This window comes from Rana temporaria, chromosome 6 (assembly GCF_905171775.1).
Source record: "Rana temporaria chromosome 6, aRanTem1.1, whole genome shotgun sequence".
NCBI classification, from domain to species: Eukaryota; Metazoa; Chordata; class Amphibia; order Anura; family Ranidae; genus Rana; species Rana temporaria.
The window spans coordinates 29,278,764-29,299,863 of NC_053494.1; the positions used below are offsets into that span (position 1 = coordinate 29,278,764).

The following is a 21,100-nucleotide window of genomic DNA, read 5'->3' on the forward strand; positions in this document are numbered from 1 at the left end:
GGAATCCTTCTCGTAGCACCAGTGTTCTGCCGGCAAGGAGCCATCCCCACCAGCAGGACACTGATCACTGCTGTCAGCAGATCCCCTCATCACTATCCAGCGATGTGCATGAGTGCCTCAGCCGCCTGGGACTCGCCCTCCTGATTGGCTGAGACACAGCAGTGGTGCCACTGGCTCCCGCTGCTGTCAAAGTCAGTTAGACAGCCAATCAGAAGAGAGGAGGCGGGGCCGAAGCACAGCTCCTTGTCTGAATGGACACACACAGAGCGGTGGCTCGGCTCAGTGCCCCCATAGCAAGCTGCTTGCTGTGGGGGCACTTGACAGGAACGAGGGGCCAGGAGAGCCGAAGAGGGACACGAGAAGAGGAGGATCTGGGCTGCTCTGTGGAAAACCATTACACAGAGCAGGCGAGTATAACATGTTTGTTATTTTTATAGAAAACCAAAAAAGAGACATTACAATCACTTTTAGTATGTTGCCTAAATCAAAAAACTAAAAATCTCCATAATCTCTTTAGAACACTAAAATGTATGTAGAGACCAAAAGGTAGTAAAAATATATACAAATTAAAACAACACCTCAAATATGTTTTTAGCCTCACTTTACCCGCAGCCCTGTACTGTATGCTGTACTTACTCTGAAATAGCGCTCAAACACAATCTTGCTGGCGTTGAATGTGCCCATTGTGTCTATATCAAAGACGGTCTTAAAAGCGTTGAATGACAAGTTGCTGGCCGGGCAGAGGAAATTCCCAGCCGCATCTGTGATACAAAAAGACAAGAGTGAGCACAACAAATATCACAGAAAACAAAGCAACTTCTGTTCCGTTCAGGAACTTAGGATAAAAGCTGAATAGAATCACTGTTACAGCTAGCCTCTGATCACTGTTACGCTAGCCTCTGATCACTGTTACCGCTAGCCTCTGATCACTGTTACCGCTAGGCTCTCATCACTGTTACTGCTAGCCTCTGATCACCGTTACCGCTAGGCTCTGATCACTGTTACCGCTAGCCTCTGATCACTGTTACTACTAGGCTCTGATCACTGTTACTGCTAGCCTCTGATCACCGTTACCGCTAGGCTCTGATCACTGTTACTGCTAGCCTCTGATCACTGTTACTACTAGGCTCTGATCACTGTTACTGCTAGGCTCTGATCACTGTTACAGCTAGCCTCTGATCACTGTTACCGCTAGCCTCTGATCACTGTTACAGCTAGCCTCTGATCACTGTTACCGCTAGCCTCTGATCACTGTTACCGCTAGCCTCTGATCACTGTTACGGCTTGCCTCTGATCACTGTTACGGCTAGCCTCTGATCACTGTTACGGCTAGCCTCTGATCACTGTTACGGCTAGCCTCTGATCACTGTTACGGCTAGCCTCTGATCACTGTTACGGCTAGCCTCTGATCACTGTTACGGCTAGCCTCTGATCACTGTTACGGCTAGCCTCTGATCACTGTTACGGCTAGCCTCTGATCACTGTTACGGCTAGCCTCTGATCACTGTTACGGCTAGCCTCTGATCACTGTTACGGCTAGCCTCTGATCACTGTTACGGCTAGCCTCTGATCACTGTTACGGCTAGCCTCTGATCACTGTTACGGCTAGCCTCTGATCACTGTTACTGCTAGCCTCTGATCACTGTTACTGCTAGCCTCTGATCACTGTTACGGCTAGCCTCTGATCACTGTTACGGCTAGCCTCTGATCACTGTTACGGCTAGCCTCTGATCACTGTTACGGCTAGCCTCTGATCACTGTTACGGCTAGCCTCTGATCACTGTTACGGCTAGCCTCTGATCACTGTTACGGCTAGCCTCTGATCACTGTTACAGCTAGCCTCTGATCACTGTTACTGCTAGCCTCTGATCACTGTTACTGCAAGCCTCTGATCACTGTTACTACTAGGCTCTGATCACTGTTACTGCTAGGCTCTAAGGATGAGCTCTGGCGTGTTCGCATAGAACACGTGCAGAGCCCACCAGGAAGTGTGCACGGCGCTGTGCTAATCACAGCCAGGGAGACATTGTCCTGATGCTCGGCTGCAGGGATCGTGAAATGTCTCCCTGGCTGTTATTAGCGCAGCGCCTACACACTTCCTGGCGGGCTCTGCACATGTTCTATGCGAACACGCCAGGGCTCATCCTTACTAGGCTCTGATCACTGTTACTACTCGTGTGACAAGGAAAAAACATTTGCTTTTCCATTTAATGGTTTTATTATTTATTATTATTTTTAGGTACTTGTATAGCGCTGCCACACAGTGCTTTACATATACATTGTACATTCACATCGGTCCCTACCCCCAAGGAGCTTACAATCTAAGGTCTCTAACTCACATTCATATACTAGGACCAATTTAGACAGAAGCCAATTAACCTACCAGCATGTTTTTGGAGTGTGGGAGGAAACCGGAGTACCCAGAGGAAACCCACGCAGGCACAGGGAGAACATGCAAACTTCGGGCAGATGGTGTCGTGGTTGGGATTCGAACCAGCGACCCTTTTTACTGCTAGGCGAGAGTGCTACTCGCTACATATTTTATGTCCTTGCTTCTGTCTATAAACCAGGCCATAAATGATTCAATTTTCTTTCCTTTAATTATAGGTGGAAAAACATAAAATTGTTTGATTCTCCCCATCAACTTAAGTCAGCGTTGATGGGGCGGGGGGGGGGGGGGGGTGCATCCCACGGCACTATTGCTATAGCCACTGGCAGTAAATCACATGTTAAAAAAAATCCGACAGGCTGGTTGTACCAAAGTCAATCGATGGAACTACTTGGGTACAATCAGCCTGTCCATACATGGATCCAATCTCAGCCGGTCCCTGCTGAACCAGACATATTTTGATTCATGTATGGCCAGCTTAACTTTTGGAAATAAGTACCGTATTTATCGCGGTATAACGCGCTCCCGCATATACCGCGCACCCCTAAAGTGACCCCGAATCCTGTGGAAAAAACGTTTTTTTTGTACTTACAGTTTTGGTGTCTTGCGCGGCGTCCATCGGCGGGTCCGGCGTCCTTCTGCGGCTTCGGGTGTCCTTCTGCGGCTTCGGATGTCCTTCTGCGGCGGGTCCAGTGTCCTCTTCGGTGGGTCCGGCGTCCTTCTGCGGCGTCCTCCCCGCGCCGAGTCTGAATACTGCGCCGACATATACAGAGCGCAGTACACTCGTGTATTGTCGGCAATGCTCGGCTACCCGCGCTGACGTCCTGTACGTCCAGGACGTGAGCGCGGAAGGAGCCGATACTGCCCGACTATACCCGAGTGTACTGCGCTCGGTATATGTCAGCGCAGTATTCAAAACTCGGCGCGAGAAAGCGGGTATCGGCGTATACCGCGCACCCACGATTTTGCCCTGATTTTCAGGGCAAAAAAGTGCGCGGTATATGCCGATAAATACGGTATGTGGATTTCACTTATTGGCCAAATGTTGCAGCCATCTTTATTGTTAATAGTATTATCAAAACATAAAAAAATAAATAAAAAAACATGTGGGTTTCTGAACCATTTCAGAATTGCTAAATGTCTAAATAAAAAAGGGAACAAAGTATTATACCCAAAAAAATGAATTCTAAATAACTTAAAGTGTAAGCTCACAGTTGTAAGTTTGCACAGGGATTGGTGAGGTATGGACCAAGCAAAAGTCACACCTACAGTGCCTTGAAAAAGTATTCATACCCCTTGAAATTTCCCACATGTCATGTTACAACCAAAAAAAGGGATTTTTAATACAGCTTACCTGTAAAATCCTTTTCTTGGAGTACATCACGGGACACAGAGCAGCATATTCATTACTATGTGGGTTATATGGAGTACCTTCAGGTGTTGACACTGGCAATCTCAAACAGGAAATGCCCCTCCCTATATAACCCCCTCCCATAGGAGGAGTACCTCAGTTTTGTAGCAAGCAGTATGCCTCCCAAAATGGTCCCCAAAAAGAGGGGTGGGAGCTCTGTGTCCCGTGATGTACTCCAAGAAAAGGATTTTACAGGTAAGCTGTATTAAAAATCCCTTTTTCTTTATCGTACATCACGGGACACAGAGCAGCATATTCATTACTATGTGGGATGTCCCAAAGCAATGCTCACAATGAGGGGAGGGAGAACATCTCCAAGACAAAAGGATTTAATTTAGAGAAATACTCAAATCATAATAAATCCAACTTAGTTGAGAAAAATAATCTTAAATTTTAAATTTAACTCAAAAAAGAGGAGCCCCCGGAATCCGAGGGTCTCAAACTGCAGCCTGCAGCACTGCCTGCCCAAAGGCTGTATCAGTATTCCTTCTTACGTCCAACTGGTAGAATTTTGTAAACGTGTGGACAGAAGACCAGGTTGCCGCCTTGCAAACTTGAGCCATAGAGATCTGGTGATGTGCTGCCCAGGAGGCGCCCATGGCCCTAGTAGAATGAGCCTTTAATGATACTGGAGGAGGCAACCCTTTCAAGCCGTAGGCCTGAGTGATTAATTGCTTAATCCACCTAGAAATGGTGGACTTTGCAGCTGCCTGCCCCTTCTTGGGCCCATCCGGTAATATGAACAGCACATCTGTTTTCCGGATCTTCTTTGTAGCTTTAAGATAGGCCTTCATGGCCCTGACGATATCCAAGGTATGCAGCAACCCTTCCTTTCTGGAAGTAGGTTTAGGGAAGAAGGATGGTAATACCAAATCCTGGTTCAAATGAAAACTGGATATAACCTTCGGTAGGAAGGAAGGATGAGGGCGGAGAACGACCCTGTCCTTGTGAAAAATAAGATATGGTTCCTTACAGGATAAGGCCGCCAGTTCCGATACTCTTCTTGCGGAAACTATGGCGACCAAAAATACTAACTTCCTTGTCAGTAAAACCAAAGGAATTTCAGCCAACGGCTCAAACGGTTGTTTCTGTAAACTTGACAGAACAAGGTTTAAATCCCACGGGCAAAGCGGGGATTTAACTGGAGGTTTAATACGTAAGACCCCTTGAAGGAAGGTCTTAACCAGCGAGTGGGTGGCCAGCGGCCGCTGAAACCACACTGACAGAGCAGAAATCTGTCCTTTGATTGTGCTTAATGCCAATCCTTTATCCACTCCTAGCTGGAGAAAACTTAAAACTCTATCAATGGTGAATTTGCGAGAAAGCCATCGCTTGGACTCACACCAGCCTACATAGGCCTTCCAGACCCTGTAATAAATCACCCTAGAGACCGGTTTCCTGGCTCTGATTAGGGTAGAGATTACTTTCTGAGACAGACCTCTACCCCTGAGAATCAGGGATTCAGCTTCCAGGCCGTCAAATTTAGATGCCGTAAGGCAGGGTGGAGGATCGGACCTTGCGATAGCAGGTCTGGCCGTAGAGGAAGAGTCCAAGGGTCTCCCACTACCATCCTTAAGATTAGTGAGTACCATGCCCTTCTGGGCCATGCTGGAGCTACCAGGATGACTGGTATGTGCTCCACCCGGATCCTGCGCAGCAGGCGGGGTAGTAACTGGAGCGGGGGAAACGCATAAAGAAGTTTGAACTGATGCCAAGGGCAAACCAGAGCATCGGTTCCGCAGGCCATCGGATCCCTTGAGCGGGACATGAACCTGTCTAGCTTCTTGTTGAGTCTCGATGCCATGATATCCACGTCCGGCACTCCCCATTTTTGGCAGAGTGCTTGAAAGGTTTGTGGATGCAGAGACCATTCCCCCGGCAATAGAGTCTGGCGGCTTAAGAAGTCCGCCTGAAAGTTGTCCACTCCGGGAATGAATATTGCCGATATGCAGGGCACATGAGCCTCTGCCCCTAGGAGAATCAAGCTCACTTCTCTCTGAGCGGCCTGACTCCTGGTTCCCCCTTGGTGATTTATGTATGCCACTGCCGTGGCATTGTCTGATTGAACTCTCACCGGGAACCCCTGCAATTTCGACGTCCAAGCCCTGAGGGCTAGTCGAACCGCTCTGAGCTCCAAGATGTTGATGGGTAAAAGCTTCTCTGGCCTTGCCCAAATACCTTGGCGAGTGGAACCATCCACAATCGCTCCCCAGCCCGTCAGGCTGGCGTCTGTGGTCACTATCTTCCAAGCCACTGGGTTGAAAGACTTTCCCTTCAGTAGATTCTGAGGGTCTAACCACCAACACAGACTTTGCCGGACTCTTGATGAGAGTGGCAACGGGATATCCAAGGCCTGTGGCCTTCTGCTCCATGCTGACAGGATGGCTGCCTGCAGGATGCGAGTGTGGCTCTGGGCGTATGGCACCGCCTCGAATGTGGCCCCCATCTTGCCTAGTAGTCTCATACATAGGCGAATAGTCGGTTCCTTCTTGCTTAGAACCAGTAGGATTAATTCCTTGATGGCTTTGACCTTCCTCAGAGGTAGGAACACCCTTTGTTGTTCTGTGTCTAATCTCATGCCGAGATATTCCAACTGCCTTGTGGGCTGGAATGCTGACTTTTCTCGATTTAGGACCCAGCCGAACCTCTCGAGGTATTGGACCGTGAGGGCCACTGCTCGCTCCAAGCCGGGAGACGAGTGGTCTATGACTAGGAGGTCGTCCAGGTATGCTAGGATCGTGACCCCTTGGATCCTTAGCTTGGCTAGGATTGGAGCTAGAACCTTCGTGAACACCCGGGGGGCCGTAGCCTCCATTAGGTTGGAGTAGAAACCCAGCCCCTGTTCCAGGACTGGTACCTCTACTATTACTCCCTGGGAAAGTAGATGATCTAGAGCCGATCTTAATGCGGCTCCTTTCTCCAGATCGTTTGGAATCCTCGACTCCTGGAAATGAGGAGGAGGAAACCTTAGGAACTCTAGCTTGTAGCCTGTGGCCACGGAAGACCGTACCCACTCGTCGGGAATGCTGGCTTCCCAAATCTCCGAAAAGAGTCGCAGCCTTCCCCCCACCTTCGTGGGTGGGGGCGCCCCTTCATGAGGTAGACTTGGGGGCTGGTTTTGCTGGCTTGCGAAACCACTGCCTCTTGCCTCTAACAGCCTGTCCTTCTGATCTGCTGTTGAAGCCGAAGTTTGCTCTTGCAGGAGGCCGTCGATACTGCTTGGCATTAGAGGGCCCCTGCCCAGGGGAGGACTGTCGTTTAAACGCAGGCCCCTGAACCTTCTTCTTAGTTGGCAAGAGTGTACTCTTGCCGCTTGAAATGGTCTGAATGTATTTATCTAGGTCCTCTCCGAAGAGCCGTCCTCCATGGAAGGGGAACCCTACCAGGAGCTTCTTGCATGGGGGCTCAGCCTCCCAGCTTTTCAACCATAAGAGTCTTCTCATATGGATAAGGGATAACGATAAACGTGACGCTTGCTGGATGGAATCCTTGATTGCGTCTACCGTAAAACATATGGCCTTAGGGACATCCGAAAATTCTTCTGCCTGCTCGGCAGGAATAAGTTCAAGCATTTGCTTAAATTGATCTGATAAAGCTTGAGCGACTCCAATCGCAGCCACGGCTGGCTGTACTACTGCCCCTGCAGAAGTGAAGGAGTTCTTAAGTAGTGCTTCCAAGCGCTTATCAACTGGATCTTTGAAAACCTGTACGTTCTCTACAGGGCATGTTAACGATTTGTTAACACATGAGATGGCTGCGTCTACTGCAGGAGAAGCCCATCTCTTGGAAAACTTTTCTTCCATAGGATATAAGACAGAAAATTTCTTAGGTGGTAAGAACACCTTGTCTGGTTTGTTCCACTCTTGGAACAAGACTCCCTCCAATAGAGGATGGATCGGAAACACAGCACTGCTTTGAGGCGCCCTCAGTGAGCCCAAAGCTGAAATCGTCGATACCTGGAGATCTGGTACAGGCAGGTTGAATGCCTTATGGACCAAGTCCGTCAAGCCTTGAATCCACCAGCTCTCCCTCAGGGAGACTGCCCCAGACTCCTCTGTATCCGGATCTTCGATCCCTGAACCTACTTGGTCTTTGTCCAAGAGGTCGTCCAATTCCCCAGAGGAAAGGACCTCCTCTTCCGAGGGTCCGCGCACGGGTGACGGAGATCTATTCCGCTTACTACCCCGCATAGCTGCGGCTATCATTTCTCCCATGCTTCTCCGCATCTCATTTAAAGAGGTGAGCAACACCTCCTCCGTGACCATCTTAGGGTTGGGTTGACTCGCGTCAGCTCCAGCCCCAGATCCCGATGGCCCAAAGGCTCCCTGTGGGGAAAGCAGCGGCATAGCTCTGTCCGAGACCTCAGACTCTGTGGGGGAATCCCCACCTTTTGTACCCTCTGGCTTGTTCTTTGATGCCATGGTACAATACCGAGGCACACCTGCTACTTATTGGTACCTGGGACTTATAAATAGTTAAATGCCCAAACACCTGTTTGGGGAATAAAAAATGTTTCCTCTACCCCAGATGACACTTCTTTTTTTTTTTTTTTTTTTTTTTCAATCTAGGCAAGAAAAAACATTCTATCCCCCTGAGTAGTATTGCCAAAGAAAAGACTATGAGATGGAAAAGAAAAAACAGCCTATTCCTAGGCTAAACCACAATCTTCTGAAGACTGTAGTATTCTTTCTGGCCACTGTGTGTCCTCAGCGCCCCGTGCATCACTCCAGTCCTTCCTCCCTCAAGCCAAAGTATTGAATGAGCTGTGGCACTAAGGAAGGGCCGCCCCTTCCTTAAACCACTGACCCGCCCTTCCCCCCCAGCTAAAACGGCGCCAAATGCGCCTATAACACGTGCACGCGCACCGCGCGCGCGCCCGCCGACGGGGGGGGGGGTTGGGAGGAAGGGCCTCTCTGTTCCTGCAGCCACAGGCCTGGAACACACGAGGAGGTCAGCGTTTTTTGCCTGCCTTGCAGGCATGAGGAAGAGGACTGGATAGAGCATCGCCTGGAGGCTTGCAGGTAAGCATAGCTCTCTGAACACACATACATTTGTACACAAAAGGCCCCACTCACAGCTTTTCCAACACTACCAGGGAGGTCACTTTTTATGGGGAATGATAACATATAGAGCCATCCTATCTTCATGATATGTGACTGGTTTGCCAGATGCAATGCATAACCTTAGGCATGTCCCCTGTGACCTCCCAGAAAAAACTTGCTAAGAGCCAAGTTCCGCAAGTTTTTCCCCTTACTTACCTGCTCCATGCCGCAGGACTTTGCCAAGCAAGAGGCCCAATCTTCCCCCATCTCCGTGGGGATGTCTAGACCTTCAGGCCCTGGGAACCTTCTTCTTCCATGAAGGATCCACTGTCCTGGACCCATACAGCACCCTGGCAAACAGAAAACATTAGGCGCCCAAAGGTTTTCTAAGTTCTGGGCCCAGGGTCCAGCTCTCTTAAAAAGAAAGCATTATGGGCTATACCCCAAGGGTTTGGGGTCCGGTTACTGACCACTTTAGCGCTCAGGCTTTTTTGGACAGAACCGGTAGCTCACCTAATCCCAAGGATGCGGAGGCAAGCTAAACCATGACTAACACCTAAGACACTGGCGTAAAAACTGAGGTACTCCTCCTATGGGAGGGGGTTATATAGGGAGGGGCATTTCCTGTTTGAGATTGCCAGTGTCAACACCTGAAGGTACTCCATATAACCCACATAGTAATGAATATGCTGCTCTGTGTCCCGTGATGTACGATAAAGAAACATAAATGTATATTATTGGGATTTTATGTGATAGACCAACACAAATGAGCACATAATTGTGAAGTGGAAGGAAAATGATAAATGGTTTTCAATTTTTTTTTTTGCAAATAAATATCTGAAAAGCGTAGCGTGCATTTGTATTCAGACCCCTTTACTCTGATACCCCTAACTAAAATCTAGTGGAACCAATTGTTTTCAGAATTCAACTATTTACGGTAGTAAAATGTCTGTACAATTTAATCTCAGTATAAATACAGCTGTTCTGTGAAGCCCTCAGAGGTTTCTTAGAGAACCTTAGTGAACAAACAGAATCATGAAGGCCAAGGAACACACCATACAGGTCAGGGATAAAGTTATGGAGAAGTTTAAAGCAGCGATAGGTTATAAAAAAAATATCCCAAGCTTTGAACATCTCGCTGAGCTCTGTTCAATCCATCATCCGAAAATGGAAAGAGTATGGCACAACTACCAAGACATGGCCGCCCACCTAAACTGACAGGCCGAGCAAGGAGAGCATTAATCAGAGAAGCAGCCAAGAGACCCATGGTAACTCTGGGGGAGCTGCAGAGATCCACAGCTCAGGTGGGAGAATCTGTCCACTGGACAACTATTAGTCGTGCTCTCCACAAATCTGCCCTTTATGGAAGAGTGACAAGAAGAAAGACATTGTTAAAAAGAAAATCCATAAGAAGAAGTCCCATTCCCAGTTTGTAAGAAGTCATGTGGGGGACACAGCAAACATGGAAGAAGGTGCTCTGGTCAGATAATAATTTAAAATTAGCCAATGAAGGATATCACTTAACCTCTACTATTCTTTTATTCATCAAAAAAAATTAGCAGAATGATTTTTACCAAAGAGGATGGAAAATACCACCCCGGAAAACTCACTGTTTATAAGGATATCTATTCTGGAGAAAGTTCTCAAGGCTTCATCGACAGCGTCCACCAGGCTCTGAGGCTGACGGACATCGCCAGCCACAGCAACACACTTCCGCCCTGTTGCCGCTTGTAATTTATCAGCTGCCTGAAAAAAAAAAAAAAAATAGGATATGCATTTTATGAAAGCATTAAGGTGAAAAACCTTGAGGGTTCACAACCCCTTGAGGCTTTAGGCTCGATTCACACCTATGCATGTTGCTTTTGAGCATTTTTGCAGTGCTTGCAGCGTTTTTCGACATGCGTTTTTACCGTGATTTTACAACCTTTTGCGTTTTGGTTATTTTAGCCGGCAATTGTTTTTTTTTACATTTCCTTTAACAACCAGCTATAAACAGGTTTAACCACTTCAATACCGGGCATTTACACCCCCTTCCTGCCCAGACCAACTTTTAGTTTTCAGCGCTGTCGCACTTTGAATGACAATTGCGCGGTCGTGCAACGTGGCTCCCAAACAAAATTGATGCCCCTTTTTTTCCCCACAAATAGAGCTTTCTTTTGGTGGTATTTGATCACCTCTGCGATTTTTATTTTTTGCGCTATAAATAAAAGAAGAGCGACAATTTTGAAAAAAAAACACAAAGGGGTAGATTCACGTAGGGAGCGCGTATTTTAGTGCGGGCGTAACGTATCCTATTTACGCTACGCCTCCGCAACTTTGACATGCAAGTGCAGTATTCACAAAGCAAAGTTGCGGCGGGGGTAGCGTAAATAGGCCGGCGTAAGCCTGCCTAATTCAAATGTGGAAGATGTGGGCGTGTTTTATATTAATTTATTGTGACCCCACGTAAATGACGCTTTTTCCAAACGGCGCATGCGCCGTCCGTGAAAGTATCCCAGTGCGCAGGCTCCAAATTAACCCGCAAAAATTCAATGCTTTCGACGTGAACGTAAATGACGCACAGCCCTATTCGCGAACGACTTACGCAAACAACGTAATCAACGTAAAATTCGACGCGGTCCCGACATCCATACTCAACATTGGCTGCGCCTCATATAGCAGGGGTAACTTTACGTCGGAAAAAGCCTTACGTAAACGGCGTATCTGTACTGCCACGGCCGGGCGTACGTTCGTGAATAGGTGTATCTAGCTGATTTACATATTCTAGGCGTAAATCAGCGTACACGCCCCTAGCGGCCAGCGTAAATATGCAGTTAAGATACGACGGCGTAAGAGACTTACGCTGGTCGTATCTTAGAGAAATTCTGGCGTATCTGATTCTTTGAATCAGGCGCCAGGATACGACACCTCACACTCAGAGATACGACGTATCTCCTACGTGAATCTGGCCCAATATCTTTTACTTTTTGATTTAATAAATATCATCATTTTTTTGTCAATTGGGACACAATGACCGCAGAGACACTGGCACTGCTCCCAATTTGACATCCATGCGGGTGTGGGTCCCCAGACACAAACAGGGTGCATTCAGGGACCCGCACAGATGTACATTTTGGAAACACGGCAGTGTGAGAGTGGGACTGCATGCATGGAACTCCTGTGCATCCCCATGAATGCAAACACAACCCTTGCACAGGCATTACGCTTAAGTTTTTTCCTATGTGAAGAAGGCCAAAAGCCTCATACACACGATCGGACTTCCATCTGACTTTTCCATGGATTTTTGTCTGAAGGGGCGTTGGCTGTGAACTTGTTCTGCATACACACGGCAGAAAATTTTCAGCCAACTTTTACCAAATCGCGTGGTTTTCAGCTCTTTACCGTCACCCTTTGGGCAACTTCTGCTATTGTTGTCTGATCTTTAGCATTGGTTCTGAGCATGCCTGTTTGTACTTGTGGACTTGTGTACACGCGATAGGATTATCCTCAATCGGACATTTGTTGCCGGAAAGTTTGAGAGCATGCACAGCGAACACTTGTCCGTTGAAAAACAATTGTCCGATGGATCGTACAGACGGTCGGATTGTCCGATAAAACGCGTCCGCCGGACCGTTGTTGTCAAAAAGTCAGATCGTGTGTATGAGCCTTAACCGGTTAAGCCCCGGACCTTTAGGCAGCTAAATGCCCAGGCCAGGTTTTGCGATTCGGCACTGCGTCGCTTTAACAGACAATTGCGCGGTCGTGCGACGTGGCTCGCAAACAAAATTGGCGTCCTTTTTTCACCACAAATAGAGCTTTCTTTTGGTGGTATTTGATCACCTCTGCGGTTTTTATTTTTTGCGCTATAAACGAAAATAGAGCGACAATTTTGAAAAAAATATATATTTTTTACTTTTTGCTATAATAAATATCCCCCAAAAACACATATACATTTTTTTTTTTCCTCAGTTTAGGCCGATACGTATTCTTCTACCTATTTTTGGTAAAAAAAAAAATCGCAATAAGCGTTTATCGATTGGTTTGCGCAAAATTTATAGCGTTTACAAAATAGGGGACATTTTTATTTTTTTACTACTAATGGTGGCGATCAGCGATTTTTTTCGTGACTGTGACATTATGGCGGACACTTCGGACAATTTTGACACATTTTTGGGACGATTGTCATTTTCACAGCAAAAAATGCATTTAAATTGCATTCTTTATTGTGAAAACTGACAATTGCAGTTTGGGAGTTAACCACAGGGGGGCGCTGTAGGAGTTAGGCTTCACCTAGTGTCTGTTTACAACTGTAGGGGGGTGTGGCTGTAGGTCTGACGTCATCGATCGAGTCTCCCTATAAAGGGGATGACACGATCGATGCAGCCGCCACAGCGAAGCACGGGGAAGCCGTGTTTACATACGGCTCTCCCCGTTCTTCAGCTCTGGGGAGCGATCGTGAGGGGGCGGCTAGAAACGAATAGCCGCGCCGTCGTTCCGGATCGCTCCCCGCGGGTTTCCGACCGCCGCATGTAGCGGGGGGGGGGGGATTGTCCCGATCGGACCCCCGACCCGCGGAAAGGCAAGGACGTACATGTACGCCCATATGCCTGTACGTGCCATTCTGTGGACGTACATATACATGCGGCGGTTGGCAACCGGTTAAGAGTGCAAAGAGCAACAGCAACCAATCAGGTTTAAATATTCTTTTGCCAGATCAGTAAGGAGATCCTTTCCCAATGGTTACCTATAGGATTTATTACATGGAACTGTACAAAATAAGAGTTCCTGTTACCTCTTTCAGCTTTGGCAGGTTTCTGCTAACAATCACCGTGTCACAGCCATGCCTGGGGATCAATGAACAGGACAATCAATGTTACAGAGTACAACCAGGATGGGGGAGCAGAGAGAGAGGGGGGGGGATGACAGATAAAGAAGGAGTGAGAATTATACCTCATGAATATTTCAGCAATTCGGAATCCGATCCCTGAGCCCCCTCCTGTGATAAAGGCCACTCTGCCCCTAGATGGGAGAGAGGAAACATGTTACTGCTCAGGTGACAATGCTACATTCATCCACACAAGTATTTCCTGACAGAGATAACAGATTTTCTCACACTTTCTCAGTTCTGTGCGACTCAAACTACTTCCCAGATGGAAATAATTAGAGCTGAGCTCTGGGATTAGCAAAGATTGTTTAAATACAAGAAAAATACAATACTAGAATCTTGCTGTACTTTGTGCATGGGCCCGGTGTGCCTAGCTAAAGCCTCGTACACGATCGGATTTTCCGCAGACCAAACCTCAGACTTTTCCCTGAAGGGTGTTGGCCGTGAGCTTGTCTTGCATACAAACGGCAAAGAATTGTCAGCCAACAAACACAAAACGAGGCGTTTTATCAGCTCTTTAGCGCCACCCCTTGGGCAACTTCTGCTAATGTTGCGTTATGGTAAGCATTGCTCCTGAGCATGTGCGTTTGTACTTTGGATTTTTTCCGACGGACTTCTGCACACACATTTGTTGTCGGAAAATTTTAAAGCATGCTATCCAACATTTGTTGTCGGAAAATCTGACAACAATTGTCCGATGGAGCATACAGAAGGTCAGATTTTCCGACAACGGGCTGTCAACACACAATTCCCGTTGTGAACACGCTGGAGCTCATCCTTAACAAACATGCTTCCGGAACGAATTATGCATGCAATCCAAGGTTTTTAAGAGACATCTTGCCTGACAGCACAGAATAAAACGGCACCTAGCATGTCATCAACAGACTTTTAGATCAGGAGTAAAGCGTTCTTACTGGAGGAGAACCGGGCTGTAGAGATGGGTGTAGGCGGCCAGACAGTCATCACTCTCCACATCTTCTGGAGCTTTATCTAAACCTGGAAGGTCGGACATTGCACTTCTTCACAAGACTGCTGAAACAGAGAGGGAGAGAAGTGATGTAATTATTTGTTAGAAATGGTGGTCACAAGACTTAGCGATGCTTTATTGCAGGGCTCGACAAATCCCGGTCGCCAGGTCGCCTAGAAATAGTGTCCTGGCGACTTGGCTTGGAAGGTGAGCTGGCGCCATCTGGTGGTGAGCCGTTGGTATTACAAGTTATTACCACCAGATGTGAGCTGGCGCCATCTGGTGGTGGCCGTTGGTATTACAAGTTAAGCATTACAAGTTAAACAGCAATTCTAATGTAATTTTTCACTGCCATCTTCTTCCCTCTAATTAGAACCCCCAAACATTATATATTTTTTATCCTAACAGCCTAGAGAATAAAATGGCGATTGTTGCAATACTTTCTGTCACGCCGTATTTGCGCAGCGGTCTTACAAGCGCACTTTTTTGTGAAAAAATTACACTTTTTTAAATTAAAAAATAAGACAACAGTAAAGTTATCCCCATTTTTTTTTATATTATGAAAGATAATGTTACGCCGAGTAAATTCATACCCAACATGTTACGCTTCAAAATTGCATCCGCTCGTGAAATGCCGACAAACTTCTACCCTTTAAAATTTTCATAGGCGACGTTTAAAAAAATCTACGGGTTGCATGTTTTAAGCTACAGAGAAGATCTAGGGCTAGAATAATTGCTCTCGCTCTACCAATCGCGGCGATACCTCACATGTGTGGTTTGAACACCGTTTACATATGCGGGCGCTGCTCACGTATGTGTTCGCTTCTGCGCGCAAGCTCGTCGGGGCGGGGCGCGTTTTCTGGCTCCTAACTTTTTTAGCTGGCTCCTAGATTCCAAGCAAATTTGTCAAACCCTGGTTTATTGGGTAGGATATGTATAATCAACATGCTGATCGCTCAATGCCCAGCCACTTCAGGTATGACCGGCTCCATTTACCCCTATGGTTACCAGAGCTGTCACTCATACAGTGCAGGTAAGCACACGATTTAAAGTGGAATGAAATGGTTGAAAATAATGTTAAAGTCTTTTGGTACAAGAGACTTTCTATCTTGGTTCAACAGTGTAGAATGAATGGCAGGCAGGGCATCATAGGCCCAGGGATCAGCCACCTTGCCCACACTACCAGGAGACACGACCATAGGAAATAAAAGTGTGAGAGGGCTCAACCACCACGCCATTGGGGATTGTTGCTTCTCCTCAAACAGAAACAGGATCCTGGGGCAAAAAGTAAAGATGAAGGGAGGGCAAAGCAGGAATGTTTCATCCATGTATGGAACCCAGCCAAGTAACCCACCAGATTCACTGCCAAGACCATGAATGGCCATGCAGTAATTAACCACTTCAACACAGGGCATTTTCACCCCATTCCTGCCCAGACCAATTTTTAGTTTTCAGCGCTGTCGCACTTTGAATGACAATTGCGCGGTCGTGCGACGTGGCTCCCAAACAAAATTGACGCCCTTTTTTCCCCACAAATAGAGCTTTCTTTTGGTGGTATTTGATCACCACTGCGGTTTTTATTTTTTGCGCTATAAACAAAAGAAGAGCGACAATTGTGAAAAAAAACACAATATCAATAATTAAAAAAAATTTCCTCAGTTTAGACCTATACGCATTCTTCTACATATTTTTGGCAAAAAAAAAAGAAATCGCAATAAGCGTATTTGATCAGTTTGCGCAAAAGTTCTAGCGTCTACAAAATAGAGAATAGAATTATGGCATTTTTTTTTTTTTTTACTAGTAATGGCGGCGATCTGCGATTTTTATTGTGACCGTGACTTTGCGGCGGACATATCGGACACTTATGACACATTTTTGGGACCATTCACATTTACACAGCGATTAGTGCTATAAAACTGCACCGATTGTGTAAATGTAACTGGCAGGGAAGGGGTTAACACTAGGGGGGGCGCTGAAGGGGTTAAATATGTTCCCTAAAGTGTGTTCTAACTGTAGGGGGAGGGGGACTCACAAGGGGAGGAGACCGATGTGTGTTCCTCTGTACTGGGAACACACACATCGGTCTCCTCACCGCTGACAGGAGGTGGATCTGTGTGTTTACACACACACAGATCCATGGTCCTGCTGTGATTGCGGGCAATCGCGGGTGCCCGGCGTACAACGCGGCCGCCGGGCACGCGCACGGGTCCCGAGCAATGCGGCGGGGGCGCGGGCGGGACAGAGAAGGTCAAAGTAGTAAGCAAAATTGCCATATTATGGCAGGGCTAGTGGAGATCACTATAGTAGCAGTGACTACTACAGTGTTTTCCAGCTTCCAGGGGGATAAGCCAAGTATGGTATAAGCTAGACAACTATGCAAAAACAGTCATACTGACACTAAATAACATCACAAGAATGCTCTGTCTAGGAAACAAATATAACATGTATTTGGGTACAGTGTTGCATGCCCGAGTAATTGTCAGTCAGACTATCACAGCGCCAAAAAAAAAAAAAAAAAAGGCCTGTGATTGATAGTGAAACTATTACCTATGCGCTACTATCAATGTGCTATTACCTATGCACTATTGTCTATGAACTATTAGGTAGGCCACAGATTATGCGATTATCTTTCCCACAACCATGGGTGCGCAGGGAGAACAAAGTGATTATTGCTAGCGGCTATAGCAGCATGTAAAATCCCAACATGCTGGTTGATCAATGGATTGACTTGTGTACAGTCAGCCTGCCCATAAATGGTTCAAACCTCGGTCGATCCCTGCTGAACTGACAGATTTTAACCATCTATGGCTTGCTTTACCTATGCACTATCATCCATGTACTATTATCTATGCACTATTGTATAGGAATTAATATTCATGCTCTAACACCTCTGTGCCATCATTTGTGCGCTATTATCACCTACGCACCATCTAGGGTTGCCACCCCATCCCTTTAAAACCGAACACCTTTGAAATAAATGCAGAAAAGGCCGAAGTGAGTTTAATTACCACTTTAATCAGCAACAGAACCTGTGTAATTAATGTGTTAGGCCTAGTACACCTCTCAAGGATTTCCACGGATTTGGATCCGATGGAGTGTACTCACCATCGGATTGAAATCAGCGCCGAAATCCCCTCGCGATGATGTGTCGCGCCGTCACCGCGATGATGACGCGGCGACGTGCGCGACGCTGTCATAAAAGGAATTCCACGCATGCGTCGAATCATTACGACGCATGCGGGGGATCCCTTCGGACGGATCGATCCGGTGAGTCTGTACAGACCACCGGATCGATCCGCGGGAGCCAATTCAAGCGGATAGATTTGTAGACATGTCTACAAATTTTTATCTGCTGGAATAGGGAAATTTCCACGGATAAATATCCGCAGGAATGTACACACCATAGAATCTATCCGCTGAAACCGATCCGCTGAGATTTTTCAGCGGATGGATTCTATCGTGTGTACGGGGCCTTTGGGTTTAAAGGGATGATGTGGCAAATCTAACACTATCATTCGTACGCGATCACCTCCGCGCCATCATTCGTGAGCTATCACCGCGGCGCCATCATTCGTAAGCTATCACCGCGGCGCCATCATTCGTAAGCTATCACCGCCGCGCCATCATTCGTGAGCTATCACCGCGGCGCCATCATTCGTGAGCCATAACCTCCGCGCCATCATTCCTGAGCTATCACCTCTGCGCCATCATACCTGAGCTATCACCTCTGCGCCATCATTCCTGAGCTATCACCTCTGCGCCATCATTCCTGAGCTATCACCTCTGCGCCATCATACCTGAGCTATCACCTCTGCGCCATCATTCCTGAGCTATCACCTCTGCGCCATCATACCTGAGCTATCACCTCTGCGCCATCATTCGTAAGCTATCACCGCGGCGCCATCATTCGTAAGCTATCACCGCCGCGCCATCATTCGTGAGCTATCACCGCGGCGCCATCATTCGTGAGCCATAACCTCCGCGCCATCATTCCTGAACTATCACCTCTGCGCCATCATACCTGAGCTATCACCTCTGCGCCATCATTCCTGAGCTATCACCTCTGCGCCATCATTCCTGAGCTATCACCTCTGCGCCATCATACCTGAGCTATCACCTCTGCGCCATCATTCGTGAGCTATCACCTCTGCGCCATCATTTGTGAGCTATCACCTCTGCGCCATCATACCTGAGCTATCACCTCTGCGCCATCATACCTGAGCTATCACCTCTGCGCTATCATTCATTCAATAACACCTCTGCGCCATCATTCGTGAGCTATCACCTCTGCGCCATCATTCGTGAGCTATCACCTCTGCGCCATCATTCGTGAGCTATCACCTCTGCGCCATCATTCCTGAGCTATCACCTCCGCGCCATCATTCGTGAGCTATCACCTCTGCGCCATCATTCATTCAATATCACCTCTGCGCCATCATTCGTTCAATATCACCTCTGCGCCGTCATTCATTCAATATCACCTCTGTGCCATCATTCATTCAATATCACCTCTGTGCCATCATTCATTCAATATCACCTCTGCGCCATCATTCATACGCAATCACCTACGCGCCATCGCCATCATTTGTTTGCCATCATTCGTGCGCCGATCACCTATACACTATTATATATGCACTATTATCCATGTACTGTTACGTATGCAGGAACAATGTGCACACAGTGATGATTTTAATGATATTAGATCTCTTAGATTGTAAGCTCTAAGGAGCAGGACCCTCTGATTCCTGCTGTATTAAAGTGTATTGTATTTGTACTGTCTACCCTCAAGTTGTAAAGTGCCGTGTAAACTGTTGGCGCTATATAAATCCTGTATAATAATGGTGGTGGTGGTGATCAGAGGTGTGTTGATAGAACACTGATCTTAGCAGCCACACAGAGGAAGTGCACAGTCCTGGTGTCCCCTATAGATGTATACAGAGATATATATACACAATACAAGGTGATCAGTGTATGATCTCACACACCAGGCAGCCCCCATTATTGCCCCCCATTCCCCAATACTCACTTCTCCCGCAGACCTGTCCGCACTTTGTACTGAACCTTCACCCTCTCTCCTGTGCTTTCTGAGCATGCGCCGACTCCTGAGCAAGCGATCAGGGGAGATAGCTGAGCGCCGAGCTCGTGTAGATTGAATCCCAGGCAGCATGCGAGGCACAGGGAGTGCAGAATGTCATTGGCTGGAGGGAACCAAACAACTGGGAATCATTACAGAGCGGGGACACTTCCTGCTTATCTCTAATAACACAGGAGAGAGGAGGAGGAGGGATACATGCCTTTCACTTATTAGTGTGCTTTTTATATTTAAATAAAAGTATTTTATAAACACATCGGGGTTGATTTTACTAAAACTGGAGAGTGCAAAATCTAATGCAGCTCTACATAGAAACCAATCAGCTTCCAGGTTTTATTGTCAACGCTTAATTGAACAAGCTGAAGGTAGAAGTTGATTGGCTCCCATGCACAGGCGCACCAGATTTAGCATTCCCTAGTTTTAGTAAATCAACCCCATTGTGTTATTTGTTTATGTATGTGCTTATGGTCATACCTCCCAACCTACCTTGATTTCGCCGGAATTTCCCGCAGTTCGCGGTAAACTCCACGATCCCGCGATTAGCGTGATTCGCTGTAAATCCAGAGGTCCCGCGACACGCGCTAAAACCCCCCCCGCTCAACAACTCCGATCCACGGAAACCCCCCCCCCCGGTCAATAACTCAGATTCACGTAATTCCCCCCCGCTCAACAACTTTGATCTGCGGACCCCCCCCGCTCAACAACTCTGATCCGTGGCCCCCCCCCCCCCCGCTCAACAACTTCGTTTGGGGGGTGTGCTCATTTGTCCCTCATTCTGAAGTTGAAAAGTTGGGAGGTATGCTCGTGGTCGTTGCTAGTGATGGGCTCGGGCGTGTTCAGATAGAGCCCACCAGGAAGCCGTCACTCCACATCACCAATCATAGGCAATGAGGCATTTCCCAACCTGTAGCTGCACATACACATGCTGCCTATGATTGGCGGGGTGCAGTGCCGGTGTTCGGTCGAGAAGTGCCCCCCACCGAATGCGCAGGATGGAGCCGGACTCCAGCTGAGTTGCCGATCAGTTGGAGTGGCGTTACCAGGGTACAAGCGCACATCGTAGGAGGTATCTCTCGATTGGGAGATACCAATTCACAAGCACAATTGAAACCTATACAAACAGCGGGGGGAGAACGTAGTTCTCACATTGCCACCCTCCAGCAGCAGCGATGCACAATTTGAGAACTCCCCATTCCTCCCGGTCACTGGCACTGCGCCATTCCTCCCGGTCACTATTCGATGGGGGGGGGCACTTCTCGACAGAACACTGGCTTCCTGGTGGCTTAGATTCGAACACACCGGTGCCCATCAATAGTCGTTTCTATTGATGGCTCT

The 21,100-nt window shown here is 47.5% G+C and overlaps 1 protein-coding gene across 4 annotated transcripts in view; it reads right to left on the reverse strand.

The window, feature by feature from the left end:
• Positions 1-19,805, reverse strand: part of DECR2 (2,4-dienoyl-CoA reductase 2) — a 31,952-nt gene extending 12,147 nt beyond the window's left edge. For 2 of the 4 annotated variants that reach the window (XM_040356550.1, XM_040356552.1), the window contains exons 1-6: positions 19,700-19,805; positions 14,621-14,738; positions 13,772-13,840; positions 13,614-13,665; positions 10,417-10,588; positions 637-761 (exon numbers count right to left, since the gene is read on the reverse strand). In XM_040356550.1, coding sequence (XP_040212484.1) covers positions 637-761; positions 10,417-10,588; positions 13,614-13,665; positions 13,772-13,840; positions 14,621-14,718 — 516 coding nt within the window. In that variant the 5' untranslated portion in view covers positions 14,719-14,738; positions 19,700-19,805. The remainder of the gene's footprint in view (positions 1-636; positions 762-10,416; positions 10,589-13,613; positions 13,666-13,771; positions 13,841-14,620; positions 14,739-19,699) is intronic. The other 2 variants (XM_040356553.1, XM_040356551.1) reach the window with 2 other exon arrangements.
• Positions 19,806-21,100: the final 1,295 nt, after the last annotated feature.